The following is a 15629-nucleotide window of genomic DNA, read 5'->3' as shown; positions in this document are numbered from 1 at the left end:
GGGCCTTAAAGGACTGAATGCTCCATGGAATACTAAATACTGGGATACTAAATACAAGAGTGTAAGTGAGTAATGAGAAGATATGAGTCACTAGAAAAAGACAATAATACTTGGTAAAATAGAAGGTAGGAAACGAGGAAGACTACATCACAGATGGATGGAGTCAGTCAAAAAAGCCACAGCTGCCTTGAGTCTGCAAGACCTGAGCAGGACTGTTGAAGACAAAGTGACTTGGAGGTCTCCCACTCATAGGGTCACCTTAAATCAAAGTCAACTTGACAGCAGTTAACAACAATGACTAATCCATATTTAGAGAGAGGCTCTAGCAAAATGTAGAGGCCCAAACTATTTTATTTACATAGTGATATGTTGGGAAGACCACATAGGCAAATAGCAGCTGATACTGATCTCAAGTCCTGGTCCCAAAGCCATATCACCATATAACCCAAACTCCAAAAAAAATGCAGGTTGTTTCTGCCAAATACAAGTTGTTAATATATTGTCTACTCTTGTCTTTCTTGCAAAATGGCCTCCCACCCAGGTGCCATCAGATCCTCATCCTTCTTCTTCCTCTTCTTCGGCTGCAATTTTTTTCTTTATTTATGTATAACCAACTGCCTTGATCCAAAGCAGTTTATAAAATAGAAACAGACAGAGATAAAAACAAAACTGGGTTTAAAAAAATACAAAAGTTATATTGTTAATATACAATTATGATATCTGTAGAATTAAAAATAGTTTGTAAGGTATCTGTTAAAAAGGAAAGACTTAAAACAGTACAGCACGTTTTTAAAAGTCCAATCCAATAAACAATCAGTTCAGAAAAGCCAGTTGGACAAAAATATTCGCTTATTGATGGAATGACAAGGAAGGACTCAGTTAAGCCTTTCTAAGAAAGGGACTTCTAGAGCCACTTTACTCCAAAAATGTGCCACAAATCAAGCACTTCCTAGACTGTTCCCAATGAAATAAACTCAAGGTTGGGTTATGCAAAGCTTCTGCTACACCCAAGGAGGCAGTAGACGCAAGGGTTCACCATTGAGTCCATCTTTGTTGACGCCTGGGCTGAACATGGGGTAGAGACGTTCTGTGAAAATGTCTAAGAAAGTAAAGATGTGGTCCATGGTGTCAGCATCATAGAAGGAGACCTGTCCCCCTTCATAATCCAAGTAGACTCCCACTTTCTGGGGCTTGACCTTGGGAGATAGCTGCTTGGATGGAGAATCTAGGGCCTTGTATTCACTGCCATTCCGCAACCAGATGGCCCAGAATCCATTGCTGGGCTTGACCGTCACTTTGGCTTCCTTCCTGTTGACTGACTCCTTGGCCACTCCAATGTCCCAGCTTGTTTTATCTCCCACTTCTACTTCCCAGTAATGGCGCCCTGAAGTGAACCCCTGGGCACCCAGAACACACACAGACTTGCTGAATCTCTCTGGCCCATCAGGGACCTCCTCCTCAGGGTTGTCCTCCAGACGTACAGTGTCAAGATCTTTGGAAAGCACAAGGTTGGGGTGGTTGGTAGTAGGATCCAAGGTTATAAGGGAAGGAGCTGTTGAGGTAAGAGCAAGACAAGGCCATTGGATATATGCCAACTTTGTCAGTATCCTCTCACCCCACCCCAATACATCTACACCAAATAAGCAACCCTACTCCAAATAAGTTTTAAAATTTAATTCATCCCATCCCCAACAGGGGAAGTGAGTGGCTCTGATATCGACTGACTGTGGATCTGCTCTGTGTTTTCAGGGTGAACTTTAAAGAAGTTAGCCAAGGCACTGAGCTCTAGCCCTGAAATAAATCTCCATTAAATATTAAGTTTGTGCTAAAGCTCAGAGTAGATTCAATGCCTCATTGGCATCAGAGCCACTCTTGGTGCTGTGGTACTATGCTGAGACAAGTCATTCTGCACAAAAACACACATACTACCATTTCCCAGGTTCTTTACAAGAGACTCTAGCAATGAGATGTATGGGTTGGTGTCAGATGGGACTTGGCAGCTTTCTGATGGATGGCTGTTTCTTCTGAGTTGCCTGTAGTCACTAGTGGATGTGATATGTCAGACTCAAACCCTACGCCCTTCTCCCAGATGAGCCTTCTGATAAGAGACAGTCAATTTTGTCTCCCTTGATGTTGTCAGACATAGGCACACCTCACGTCACCTCCTTTGCTGGATCAATGACAGTGGTGATGATGATGCAAGAGAGGGGGGTGCTTTCCTTATTCTTCCATGAGAGGAGAAGATCCCCCCACTCCCTTGGCCTCCTCTTGCATCGTCACCACTTTCGCCAACCCAATACAGCCTCACCTCACTCCTTTGCCTCTGCACCTCTTCTTCTGTGCCTGGAGCTGGCTTGTTGCCCTTCAGGTTGGTTTTACCTGGTGTGGCCTGACCTTCCCCCACCCCTTTATTGATGCCCCTGGTATCAGGCACTTCCAATGTGTATTTTTTCATTCACATTGGACATATCTCATGCTCGCTAAGCACTTGTGATGCACACTGGGCACCTATGATGTGCATCGGGCATTTCTAAAGCACACTGAGCATTCCTGTTGCACTCCAGCATTTTCTAGTCAGTGTCTAGACACATATCAGCATCCATTGTACATGGGGCATGGGGCATCAATCACTCAACTGGCTACCATTGCACAACGGACACCTGTACATTGAAACATCACAGCAGCCCCTAGGTGAATGCATTGCAAAACTACTCAGTTGTATTTTCCATACACATATGTCCACTTATGAACATGCAAGTTTCATGCTGAATTCCAGCTGTTCTCTGTGTTCATATCTCTTCTAATAATGTCAATTAATTTCAACCATTCCTCTGATATACTTACAGGGTCTCAGAGCCGGCAGCATATCTCTCCACACCATGTACTGAACTGGGCCCTTGAACTGGCCCAAGTTGAAACCACAGGAAACCACAGGGAAGGTAGGCCAATTTTTCTCACTGAAACAATACCTGCAGAAATAAATAAATCATAGAATCATCATGGCAAGCAAGAGTTTTATAGGGATGTTCTTTATCTCCATCTGGTGGCCACATCTGGGAGAGTCATTCCCTCCAGCCTCAAAAACAGAGTTAGGGTCCTTGCTCCCACTTCTGGATGTTGATAGAGTACAACTCCTATCAGCTTCAGCCAGACTGGCAAATGATGAGGTATGATGGGACCTGTAGTTAAACAAGATCTGGGGGTCCACAAATTCCTCACTCCTGCTCGAGAGACGTTTGTGGTTAATAATATATGGATAGAGCAAGTAGACTGAAAATATTACAGTGGTTCCCAAACTTTGGTCCTCCAGGTGTTTTGGACCTCAGCTCCCAGAATTCATGGCTGTTGGTCAAGGTGGCTGGGGCTTCTGGGAGTTGAATTTCAAAACACCTTGAGGACAAAAGTTTGGGAACTACTGTTTAAAAGGTTGAGTTTTAACATTAAGGAAAGGTTGTGAGGGTAAGCATCATAGAACTTTCCCTATGTAGTTCATCCCCATTGCTAACCTTTCTCCACAGAAAGCTCAGCCATGCTTGCACACATAACTTGAGACCAACTAGGGGGCAATGGAGATAAAATTAGCTGGTTATCAGTTTCTGCCTATATGTTATTCTGTTACTCCTTCTTTGGGAGTAGAGAGAAACTAGGATATTTAAAAGCAGCTACAAAAGTGGGACAACGGAGGGTTAACTGTGACTGTCCCTGCTAGATCAGTTGGAGGGTATGCACATTTGATAACACTTGAACATTTTCACCTTGCTGAGGTTGCTTTCTAGCAATCTTCCAATCTCAGGCAAAAAGAAGAGAAAGGGAGAAATCTGGTAGGGACTGGGAGATGTTAAACCTTGGGTTGAGGAAGGTTCTGCATGTTTCATCCTATGCATCATTGTGTTCTGGTTTTATTTTATTTTTTAAGTCCAACTCCCATACCTGTCTCTCTTAGTTCATAGTTTCAGAGAGTTTCAATCTTCCCAGATCCCTATAATGCTTCTTGATTTCATGAAATGGCTCTTCAGCCAAAATGAAAAGTGGTCCCAGCTTCAAATGTTTTTCCAAGTAAACACATAATGGGGAAAACAGGATTGAAAAAAAAAGAGTTTCAGTATTTCAAAGGTCTACTTACCTCTCTGTGAAGACTTTTATGTCCTGTGGAAAGAGATAGCAGGAATTAGGCAGGGGCAGATATTGTAAGGATACTATCAGATCATCAAGGACTTCTGATTCTCTGTATTTAACAGAAGAACAATAAAAATTTCTCCATCCTACTCACCTTTGTCCTCACCTACATTATACTACTGAAATGCAGAAAGCTTGCAGTAACCAGGAGAAAATTTCATCTGTGCTGCACAGAGTTTCAATATTTAATCCCATCTTGCCCCAGCCTGGTGACCTCCAGATATTTTGGATTCCAAATTTGAGGAGTCCTGACCACTAATCATGTAGGCAGAAGAGGTAGTCCAAAACATATGGAGCAATCCAGATCCAATTTCTGAATTAAGAATTCTTTTATGTGTCTGTTTTGCACCAGACTTCAAGCTGGTGCCTCTTAGGGTTTGGTCATACAATTCTAAAGTCTGTCTAGTCCAGATTTACAAAATGTATGCTGATTGCAGAATTTGCAATGTCCTGGGACAGATTTTATGAAGATGCTGCATGCCATCTTTCTGAAAAATCACTGCATATCTGGCCCAAGTTATTTTTCTGCCTAAAGTGAGGAATAAGATCTACATGTACAAGATGTTTTTCTACCTTATGTACAAAAGCCAATCAAACTGGCTGTTGAAAATTACTTTAGTAGTCCTGAGTAGTCCCAAGACATTGCAAATTCTGCAGTCAGCATACATTTTGTAAATACAGGAAAGTGTAGCTCTTTACTTATCCAGAAAGGGGGGAAGTCTCTGGAAGTATGAAGACTTTCCAGTTCTTTTTATTTTGTTTTGATTTTATCTTCATATTCCCTGGTTTGCATCTAAATTCTTTCTTAAAATATCCTGGGTTTCCCTCCTTGTATTCTTCCTCTTCCTCCTCCCTCTGATTACGTGACTCAGGCAACATTCCAGAAATTTCTATTGAGTCTTCATTATTACTATCCTGGAGTTGTAGCCAAAATGCTAAAGTATTTTAGCAATATGTAACTAGTTAAAGCATTAGAACTATTTTCTTTTAGTGGAAACAATAGATGTGTTTTACTGACAGCTGCTATTTTTGCTAGTTCCAGAATAAAACAAACCATCTACCAAGATGAGATACATTTCATTTTGGAAAATACTGGGTTAATTCAAAATGACCCGAGAAGCAGGAATGAAAAGTCTTTGATAATGCTAGAAATACTTCAGAATGAAGAAAGTGTAGTCAGGATAGCCAAATGAGAAACCTGGGACCTTCAAAGATTTGTTTTTCTTGTCTGGAGGGGCTCAATATGGCTGCATCTACACTGCAGAATTAATACAGTTTGACACTGCTTTAACTGCCATGGTGCAATGCTAGGAAATTCCAGTATTTGTCATTCCATGAGATATTTAGCCTTCTCTGTTAGAGAACTCTAATGCCACAACAAATTAGTCGGCCCTTCTTATACACGGATTTTTTTATACACGGATTCAAGCATCCACGGTTTGAAAATGTTAAAAAAAAAGTATAAATTTCAAATATCAAACCTTGATTTTCCATTTTTTATAAGGGACACCATTTTGCTATGTCATTATATTTAATGGGACTCGAGCATCCACAGATTTTGTTATACACAAGGGATCTTGGAACCAAACCCCAGCGTATAACAAGGGTCCACTGTACAAACCACAGGATTCCATAGGATGGAGCTACAACAGTTAAAGCAGTGTCAAACTGCATTAATTCTGCAATGTGGCAGCAGCCTGACATGCAGAACAAATAATTTACTCTTTTCCCTGTTTTTCAGCATTTTTCACCTGAGGCAGCTGCCCCACCCAGCCCAACGATAGAACCAGCCCTGTTTCACAAGATCCTAGAGATCCAGCACAAGCTTCCATACATTTGCTGAGAGATGCACTAACCTTCAGGAAAATTTCAGGATCTTGCTGCTCCTCAAGCCGAGCTTGGATTTTTGCCATTTGTTCCTCTGCCATACCAATTTGCTCTTGCCCATTGCGCTGGTTCCTCTCCAGTTGGCTCAGAAGGAGCTCTTTCGCATGCTGAATTGCTCTCCTCATAGCCGCCTCCTTTTCCTGAAGCCATTGGTGAAGCTCAGTGAACTGGGCTGAGAGGTGCCGTTCCAGTCGGAGTCGTTGGGCCTATGAAAGAAAAGACAACCGAGAGTCAAGAAGGATATGTGAATGTGTACCATCCCTGATTTGGGAGCCTCAGTATCCTTAAAAGCAAGAGTAGGAGTCAGTTCTTTCTATCATAAAGTTCTTTCTGTTGGCAAACTTATTTTTTAAAAGTCCATATGAAAAGGTGTATATTTCCCATGCATTTTTCTCCTGATATACAGACATTTATTTATGTATGCAAAACAATCTTGGAGACTAACAGTGTGAAAAAAGTTGTAACACAAGGTTCGTAGACCATGTGTACCTTCTCAGATGCATGGATTGAACTGGTACCATTGAACTGGTACCCAGGAAGGATCTTTCTAGTCAGAGTGTATGAACAGCCATAGAAATGCAAAACCTGTGATGAGGTAACAGGTTCAGCTTTAACTATGGTTGTTGAGGGACAAAGTCAAGAGAAAAAAATGTTGTTTAAGCCCACAGTGGGTGAATATGAATGCGGCAGGGGGGAGGGGAACATGGTGTAGTGATTTGAGTGGACTATGACTCTAGAGACCAGGGTTGAATCCTGGCTCAGCCATGTAAGCTCACTGGGTGACCTTGGGCAAGTCACACTCTCTCAGCCTCTGAGGATGGCAGTGGCAAATCCCCTCTGAAGAGACTTGCCAAGAAAACCCCATGACAGCATCCATCGCCTTAGGGTCACCATAAGTTTGAAATGACGTGAAAGCACACAACAACAGCAACAACAAATTTTGGAATGTGGTGTGTGCAGACTGGGAACTAAGGAGATATAATAAACTGGTTAAGAGTGTCTTTGTGAGGCCGGGATATTTAACCAATGTTATAACATGTGTAATGGGCCAGCAAACAGTTGATAGATTTATGTTTGTGGATATATTCCAATCCAGCTGTTTCTCTTTCCATTCTTCCTTTGCAGTTTTTTTGTTCAAGGACCACTGTCCTGAGGCCAAAGATGAATACATTTCCCCTCACAGTATTTGTGCACAATTTTAGCAGTAACAAGTGCACCTTCTATGCACTACATGGCATGCACTGTGCACAAGGTGTGAGAGCCAATCCAAACAGCTGGAGAAAGCTGACACTTTGCAATGAACTGTATTTTGCAGACCAGCTATTGCAAGTAAGAGGCAATTTTGTATGAAGCTAGAAGCCATGCACCATATCCCCAAATGCCACAGGTATCCATTGTGTTGCTTTCTTTCAAAATGTAAGTGGTGTGGTTCCAAGCAAGGAGAACAAACATTGAAAAGAAACTCACTGTGATATCTGGAACTCTCTGGGCACTCTGCTCTTGCAAAAGTTTTGCTGCCTGGGCTCTGGATTCCAGTGATGCTTGAGAAGCTGTTAAAATCTCCTGGACAGAAAGAGAGACACTGAAAGTTAAAAATAAGTATTTTTCATTTGCAGTTATAGAGCATTTAGAGACATCCAACATCAAAAACAATAAAAGGTCTTGTGGAGGATGGAGATAAGAGGAAGTTTGGCACTGAGAGCAGTTTTAGAAAATCAGACCCCACTTACTTACATACATACATCATCAGCCAATAGAATAGAGGCAGCTTTTCAGCTGGACTTGACATCTAAATTTTCCACAAACCACTGGATTCCTGTCAGTGATAGTTGATGACTCCCATCCCAGTGGGAAACTGAATCTGCTCTGAATTTTTGTCTGAACTTTGCAAGAACTCTCCAAATCTACTTGGAGGATACAATACAGCTGAACCTACTTGGAGGATGGAATCCAGCATCTTGGATAACCCTTTTAAAGTTGGGACTAGAACCCAGAATGAATTCACCATCCCTTTGCCACAAGAATACAAATTTTGCAGATATTAATTTCAAGAAATGTATTTTTGGACTTGTGGTCAGCTTGTATTAATGCATATGCCAAGATCATGATTACATCCTAAATAACACTGTTTCCCCTCCCCTTTTCTTCTTCTTTCTACATTGGGACCTTGGTATCCACAGGGGTTTGGTTGCAGAATCCTTGAATGCTCAAGTCCCATTCAATATAATGATGTAGTGAAATAGTGTCCCTTATATAAAATGACAAAATCAAGGTTTGTTTTTTGGAATTTATATTTTTTTAAAAAATATTTTCAAGCCATGGATGTTTGAATCCATGGATAAAGAATCTGTGGATATGGAGGGCTGACTGTATTTACTGTTTTCTCCCTTTTCTTTGTATTTATACTTTTAAACTAGGATCCCGCAGTGAGGAGTAATATGCAGCCATCCCAGGGCACAGAGGCCAGAAGAGGTGACAGTGAAACCGAGATATTTGAGATGACAGAGGGTGTGACACTAAGTCCACACCCAGCAAGGATCCCTTGTCTAGGGTTATAAAAGCGATCCCCTGACTAATGCAATTGGCACTTCTGCTAACGCAGGAATAATAGTCAGACATGTGTGAGCAGCCTCGCCTTTCAAAGTCTACAAAAGTAAGAAGCCACACACATTTGGATTAGCTGTGTGGTCTAGCTCAGCTAGGACTGCACCACTTTGGACCGAACAAGGGAGATTTGTTGCTTCAGGACCTCTCTTTGGTGTCCACTCTTTAAAAGAAAGCTACTTCCTTCATGTATGAAGCTAGTTCATAAAGGACAAAAGGCTAGATCTCTTTCCAACATGACAGAATTTAAAATAGACTTTCCATTTGTTTTTTGAACAGAGGACCACTGAAACATATAATTACCCCTATATAGTCTGTAGGGATATAGTCCAAATAGGAGTGTGCTACAATATTATTCTGAACAATAAAATTGTTTGTTTGTTTGTTTGTTTGTTTGTTTGTTTCTGGCCTTTCTCTCAATAATGGGACCCAAGGAGGTTTATGGCTTATTTTAGAACAGTGCAGATTTAAAACTATACAAAACCTTCTATAAAAGTATCGATATAAACGTTATTTTAAAAGCAATTAAACCATTTATAAAGTTTAAACATTAAACTTCATTAAAAGACAATACAAACCATAACATAACACAGCACATCATTACAAACCCATCCCATCCCTGATGGCACAAGAATGTTTTCAGTGGCTGACAGAGGTTCACACTAAAACCCAGAGCAGATTCACTGTCCCAATGATATGTGGCCCAGCAGCTCACACTGAACAAAAGAGTGGCATAATTCACTTTGAGCTTTCAGGGCAACAGGGTGCTGATTGTATTGACTCAAATGGGTCCCTCTCATCCATAACAAGTGTGTATTACACAGTGGCATGGCACCCTCTGGTGGCGCATTAAGCTACTCCAAACAGCACTAACCAAAGACAGTTTCCCCCCATAAGAAAGTAAGAGCAGCCTTCTCGGATCACACCAACTAGCCCAGTATCTGGTTTCCTACACTGGCCACCCAATACTTTGTGGATGCCCACAGGTGGATACAAAGACAATATGATTCCTGGTTTTGGAAGAAGACTTTCTGCAGTTCCACATCTCATGCTACCTCTGACAGTGGAGGTATCCTGGACCAGGATCACCAGTTGGCAGAGCAAGACACATTCCTGTGGCAACAGATGAAGGGAACAGCAGCAGCAATAGCAAGCATTAGCATTTACATTTTTATCCCACGTCATCGTGAAGTCAGCACTCTCTGCTTAGGGAGTGTTAAGTGCATTACTACACGGTATAGAATTATACTTGCTATTGCTACGCGGTTTGCAATCTGTAAGTCAATTGCCCCCAACAAGCTGGGTACTCAGATCCCTGGTGGCCCCTACATAATTCCCCACCTCTTCCTTTCTGGTGGAGGAGAGAGCAGTATGACACGCATGCCGTCATGAGTCCCTTACTGTAGGCTGCTACCCCTAATTTCATGAAAGACATTATATTCTATTGCTGACATTCAATGGGTACAAGTCAACTGGCAGCCCAATCAGCTTCTAGACATGGTTTGAGGAGGGAATGCCATCTTACCCTTCACCTAAGGCACATCTTGAGCTCAGCAGTATCCAGTGACTTCCATATCAGAGCGTGCAATGAATCTGCTTTGGGTTTTGTTTTAAACTTTAAAGGCATTAGTCCAAGATGTAGAGCTCTAGCCCACATGCAGGTTCAGCATCATGGATAACTCCTTTAAAGTTTGGAATGAAGCCCAGTAAGGGTTCATTGAGCCTCCTTATGCTACACTACCCACTGCTACTTCTTGGGCTGAGGCTTTTTCTAATCCTGGATAGTCTTATCCTCTGTGAAGTCATCCAATCCCACTTTTAATAGTTTTCAAAGGCATGTGGCCTTCACATTATGGAGTAGTGAATGCCATGCATTTGTGAGACATTCCCTACAACATTCCTTTTGTCTTGTTCTGAATCGATCATCCATCAATTTAACGGGTTTACTCCAAGATCTAATAGTATAGTGATGCCACTTACTCACCCTGAGCTCTGTTTCATTGGCCACCCAATTCGGAGCATCACATCAACTCTTACTTACCTTATAGTGCTCCACAGCCTCCTCCAGAGGGAGACACTGATGGCCCCAGTGATCCAGTTGCATTGACCATGCCAGGCAGCCATCATCAGTGCAAAAGAGTCTGTCCCCCTGCAACTCTTCATCAATGTTCTGCTCAATTTCGGTATCCTCATCACTGGCATGAGCTGAGAGGGAGTCCATAGCCTTCCGCGCCAGCTGTCCCAGTACCCGGTTGGCCGTGAATTTGCCCCCTGGGATCTCATGCCGGCACTCTGGGCAGGTGGGATGTGGCACGTCCTCCCCACCATTGACAGGTATCACTGCCCAGAAACGTGAGATGCAAGCTTGGCAGTAATTGTGGCCGCATTCTAGCATAACAGGATCCAGAAAGAGCTCCAGGCAAATAGAACAACGCAGGTCTTCTGCAAAATGCTCCACTCCTGTTGGGACCGCCATGGAGGTGACACGGCAGGGCACAGCCAGGCAAGGGTCACAAACAGCTTCGAGGCTTCTCTCTAAATTTGAATGTTACCTAACTGTATTTCTCTTCTCTTCCTAATTTTCAATTATTTACTCTGAATGTATTCAAAAACCTCTACCACTTCTTCTTCTTCACTATCTAATCTTTCCAATTTTTATCTCTCCTTTTTCTATGTATCTTTTAATTATCCGTATTTGTCTCTCTAGAAAAATAAATCAAAAGGTGTCTTGAAATATTTCCCTTGTCCTACTGCCCTGCCTCTTTCTTCTACCTTAGCTTTGACTTCTTTGCTCCTTTGTTTTGCTTTGCCTGTTCACAGGTTTATCTTTTGAAATACATATATATATACTGTTTGAATAAAATACTCCTCTTTTGTAGGATTCCTCACTCACTCTTTCCTGCAGTGTTTTCTTTGTGTTTCTTCTTCTCTCTTTCAGTCCAAGCTTCTTGCCTTTGCTTTCTTCTGACTGGTCCTTCTCAGGTGATACAAGTCTCAACACGGTTTCAGGAGAATTCTTCAAACAACAGATGTTTTTAAAGGGGTATCCAACCAGAATGGCATTACCTGAGACCTCTCTGCCTCTGATTCATTGTCTCTCTGAAATCTCCCTTTTCTTTTTTGAAACCCCACCCATCCTCCCTTAGGAACGCCCCATGCCTCATCCAGGCCTATCAAGGAATGCAGAAGTAATCCCTGACACATCCCAGCTGCCCAGAATTTCTAAATCAGGGGTGGGTAACTGTGGTTCTCCAGGAGCTAAACAGACTGCTCAAAATGCAAACAGTAGAAAAATAGGGGGAATGGGTTTTGAAAAACAGATTTGCATACCCTCCAACATGTCACAGATGAAAACTGAGTCACACATAACCAAGGAACATCAGAGCGTGGTCAAAATGGCAAACGTTATTGGTGAGGAAAAACATGCATGCTAGGAAAGGTTTTAGCAGATTGCTTTTGCCTGAACTTAATGGGAAGGGGAAGATTTTGCCCCTTCCTCTCCTCTTTCTCCTTCCCCACACAGAGTCAGTTGAATGCTAACTATTTTTGCACTTGGAACTCAGTTTGCAGTAATTGGAGTAAGCTCAGAACAAAAGGAAAAGGTGGAAGGAGGAGAGAGAAACTGGGATGTTTTTAAACCAGCTGAAAATGTGGGACTAAACAGGATTAATTAGAACTGTCCCCACCAAATTAGGTCTGTTGGAGTCTAGACTATGGGGTTGTTGTTGTAGTCGTTGTTTTTTTAAAAAAACAGCATAGGAGACCTAGCCACCTATTTGAAAGAGGAATTGCTGTACCTATAAAGTGAGGCATTTCTCAAACCCACCCAGTAATAGGATCGCATTGGGATCACCATAACTTAGGCACACAACTACAAAGGCCTAAATACCCTAAAGTAGCCAGATCCCATCTGATCTTGGAATCTAAGCAGGGTCAACCCTGGTTAGTACTTGGATGGAGACCACCAACAAATAGCAGGCTATATTTCAGAGGAAGGAACTGGCCAACGCACCTGAGTATTCCTTGCCTGAGAAAACCCTATGAAATTCATGGGGTTGTCATAAGTCAACAGGCAATTTGAGGGTACATAAACACCGAGTCCAGAACAACTTTTCAAAGCTTTGACTTTGAACCACGACATTATCTTGGGAATTTAATAAATGATCACCAGTTTTGCTGCCTCATATATAGTAGGAGTATTCTTTGTTTTCCACTCTTCTTTGCTTACATTGGTGTTGTTCGACCCGAAGATCCTATTATAGGGTTTTCTTGGTGAGATTTATTCAGAGGGAGTTTGTCTTTGGTCAAGAAAGTGTGACTTGCCCAGGGTCACCCAGTGGGTATCCATGGCCGAATGGGGATTTGAGTCCTAGTCCAACACTCAAACCACTACACCATGCTGACATATTTATTTGCAAATAATACAGATATTGCAAAATCATTCCATTCAATGCTCAGTCCTCTAAAAGGAAACTGAACATTGTGAAACTGATCCTGCACTTCTCAGATCTCATAGGGAGCATATAAAAAAACCTTAAGTCAATTTTTTTTAAAAAAAGAACCTATTCAATGTTTGAATTCAAAGCATTGTAAATTCTAAAACTGAGCTTTAAAAAATTTATTTTAAAATTCACTCCTTGCTGGTAGTTTTGAAAATGGGTGAGAAACCCATGGCCCTCACATAACCCCCAACCAATGTGCTGTGAAGGATATTGGGACTTGTAGTCCAACATCACCCAGACGATACCAAGTAGAAAACAATATGATTACCCTGTTCAGTGCTTTTCATTCTATTATTTCCTACCCCAAAAGGAAAACACTGAACAAGGAAGAACTTCCATAAACAAAAACATTCTAGAAGCATTTGCAGAATGTTGGCAGAAGCGTGTTCACAAAAACCAAGGAAAGGGAATGCAGAAGCACATTCAGAAGAAGCGAGGAAAAGGAAAGATCATTTTCGAACAAGCAATAAAGATGTTCTGCTTTTATTTTTTTATTATTTTAAACGATTAGTCATGCCTCACTTTAGAGAGGAATATCCGTCGTTAGTGAAGTAAATGTCACATGCTCCGTCTCTCTCTTGTGAATAAGTTCATTATTCAGCCTTGCTGGTATTGCAGTTTTATGAAGGTTTCGTTCCTCCTGACCCCTCTAGGCACAAACAGTGTTGGTTTAAGAGATGATTCAGTGACATAGGAAGTGATGCAAGAGGTCCTCCCGTCGTGTGGGCTTCTCCCTGACTCAGTGCCATTCTTGGCCTCCCATGCTGCAGGGCCAACTATGTATGCTAGCCTTATCATACCCTTCCAACATTTCATCAATGGAAACTGGGACACCTATGGCCCAGCGGCATCAGAGTGTGGTGACGATGGCAAACGTTACTACTGAGCAAGAACAGACAAGCTAGGAAAGGCTGCAACAGTTTGCTTTTGCCTTAGCCTACCAAAAAGAGCAAGATTCCACCTCCTTTCTCCCTATCTTGCCAAGTTAACTTAGTGCAAACTATTTTTGCACCTTGAACACAGTTTGCAGTAACAGAAGTAAGCCCAAAGACAAAGGGGGAAAGTGGAGGGAAGAAAGAGAAAGTGGAACAAGTAGGATGACAAATTAATCTGAAGATGATTAAAGTGAAAGGAATGTTAATGTATTTATTAAAATTAACACTGTTCACAAGCAAGGCCCACAGAGGCTTTGGCACTGCAAAGATTTGGACCCCAGGAATTTTTTACCCCTAACCCCAAAAAGCCTATCCAGGGGTAGCTGTGCTGGCCATATAGCAAGGTGCAGTAACATCCAAAATCCACAAAACAGTGATATCTTTTTTGAGACAACAAAATTGCACAATTTTTAAATACTTTTGCCTGATGAAGGAGCCAGTGGAGCGTCAAAAGCTTGCAACATGTATTTTGTGCATTTGGGGTGTTATTGAACTTCTCAGCCTTTCTTGCAGGGGCAATAGGAAATGTCATATATTGGGGCAGTGCAAGTAACTCCAGCTCTCTGTGCTTCACCTTGGGAGGGAAACCACCCTTCCCAATTTATGTATCCATTGCATCAGTTGTGCAATTCTGGCACACCTGGGCTGCAGTTGGGCAATTGTCTGTGAACAAACAGAGACTTCATGATGAAATGCAGTCATCTATGAAGTGGAGCACTCCAAAAGCATATTGACTCAAAGATTATCAAATGGGTTTGCATGCCTTGTGCCCAAGCATTCCTCTGTTGGGACATGGTGAGTCACTAACAAATGACAGGAAATTTGTTCATCTGATGCTGATTTTTCTATTGCTTTTGGGATGAATCCACTCTTTATTATTTAAGCTTCTCTTGAAAGGATTTGAGAGAACAAATACAGGAAGGAAAGCAGAGACACAAAGTACTGGTAGAAGTATCCTCTCTATTCAACACAGTCTCAGATTTTAAACTATAAAGTAGCCAGAAGTGCTGCCAAAAAACATGTGATCCGACTTCACTTTTGAGGAAAGCGCACATGTATCCCATACCTATCAGAACATTAAGGAGAATACTGTAGAGGGTTTTATACAAGTAAATCATATAATTTTGTCTGAGAGTGAAACTTAGAAAATATATGGCTTTTGTAAAGATGGATTTGCAAAGAAATGTGGATTTATCTAAAGTTTTCAGATTTTATCCTTGTTCACTTTTCCTCTCTTGCTTTGTGAGGGGGAAAAATAAAAATGTTGGTAAATTTCTAGCTGGGACAAGGGTTAGAAGGTGATTAAAGGATCCATTTCAGATTCATGAAAAGAGCAGAGTGGAAGAGAAGATTCCACACCTCAATAGTAGTAGTGGTAGGAATCATGTGGAAACCCTCCCCCACGTGTTGTTGCACTGTAACTCCCAGTGTTCCTCCTCACTGGAACTGTTGGTTAAGTTTGCTGGGAAATGGACATCAGCAACATCTGGAGGGCCACATGTTTGCCACATAAGGTCTTATCCCT

The 15629-nt window shown here is 41.8% G+C and overlaps 1 protein-coding gene across 1 annotated transcript; it reads right to left on the bottom strand.

Moving 5' to 3' along the window:
* Positions 1-787: 787 nt before the first annotated feature.
* Positions 788-11143, bottom strand: LOC149303877 (zinc-binding protein A33-like). Its single transcript, XM_089480925.1, has 6 exons — positions 10709-11143; positions 7531-7626; positions 6033-6269; positions 4124-4146; positions 2845-2969; positions 788-1552 (listed from the first exon to the last, which is right to left on the bottom strand). Exons 1-6 carry the CDS (start codon positions 11141-11143, stop codon positions 1002-1004), a joined length of 1467 nt encoding a protein of 488 aa, XP_089337051.1. The 3' UTR covers positions 788-1001.
* Between the last annotated feature and the right edge of the window lie 4486 nt (positions 11144-15629).

This window comes from Sceloporus occidentalis, unplaced genomic scaffold (genome assembly GCF_023333645.1).
Source record: "Sceloporus occidentalis isolate IW3139 unplaced genomic scaffold, rSceOcc1.0.p SCAF_14, whole genome shotgun sequence".
Taxonomy (NCBI): Eukaryota; Metazoa; Chordata; class Lepidosauria; order Squamata; family Phrynosomatidae; genus Sceloporus; species Sceloporus occidentalis.
Note: the sequence above shows the minus strand (reverse complement) of the source record. Positions and strands in the feature narration are given on the sequence as shown.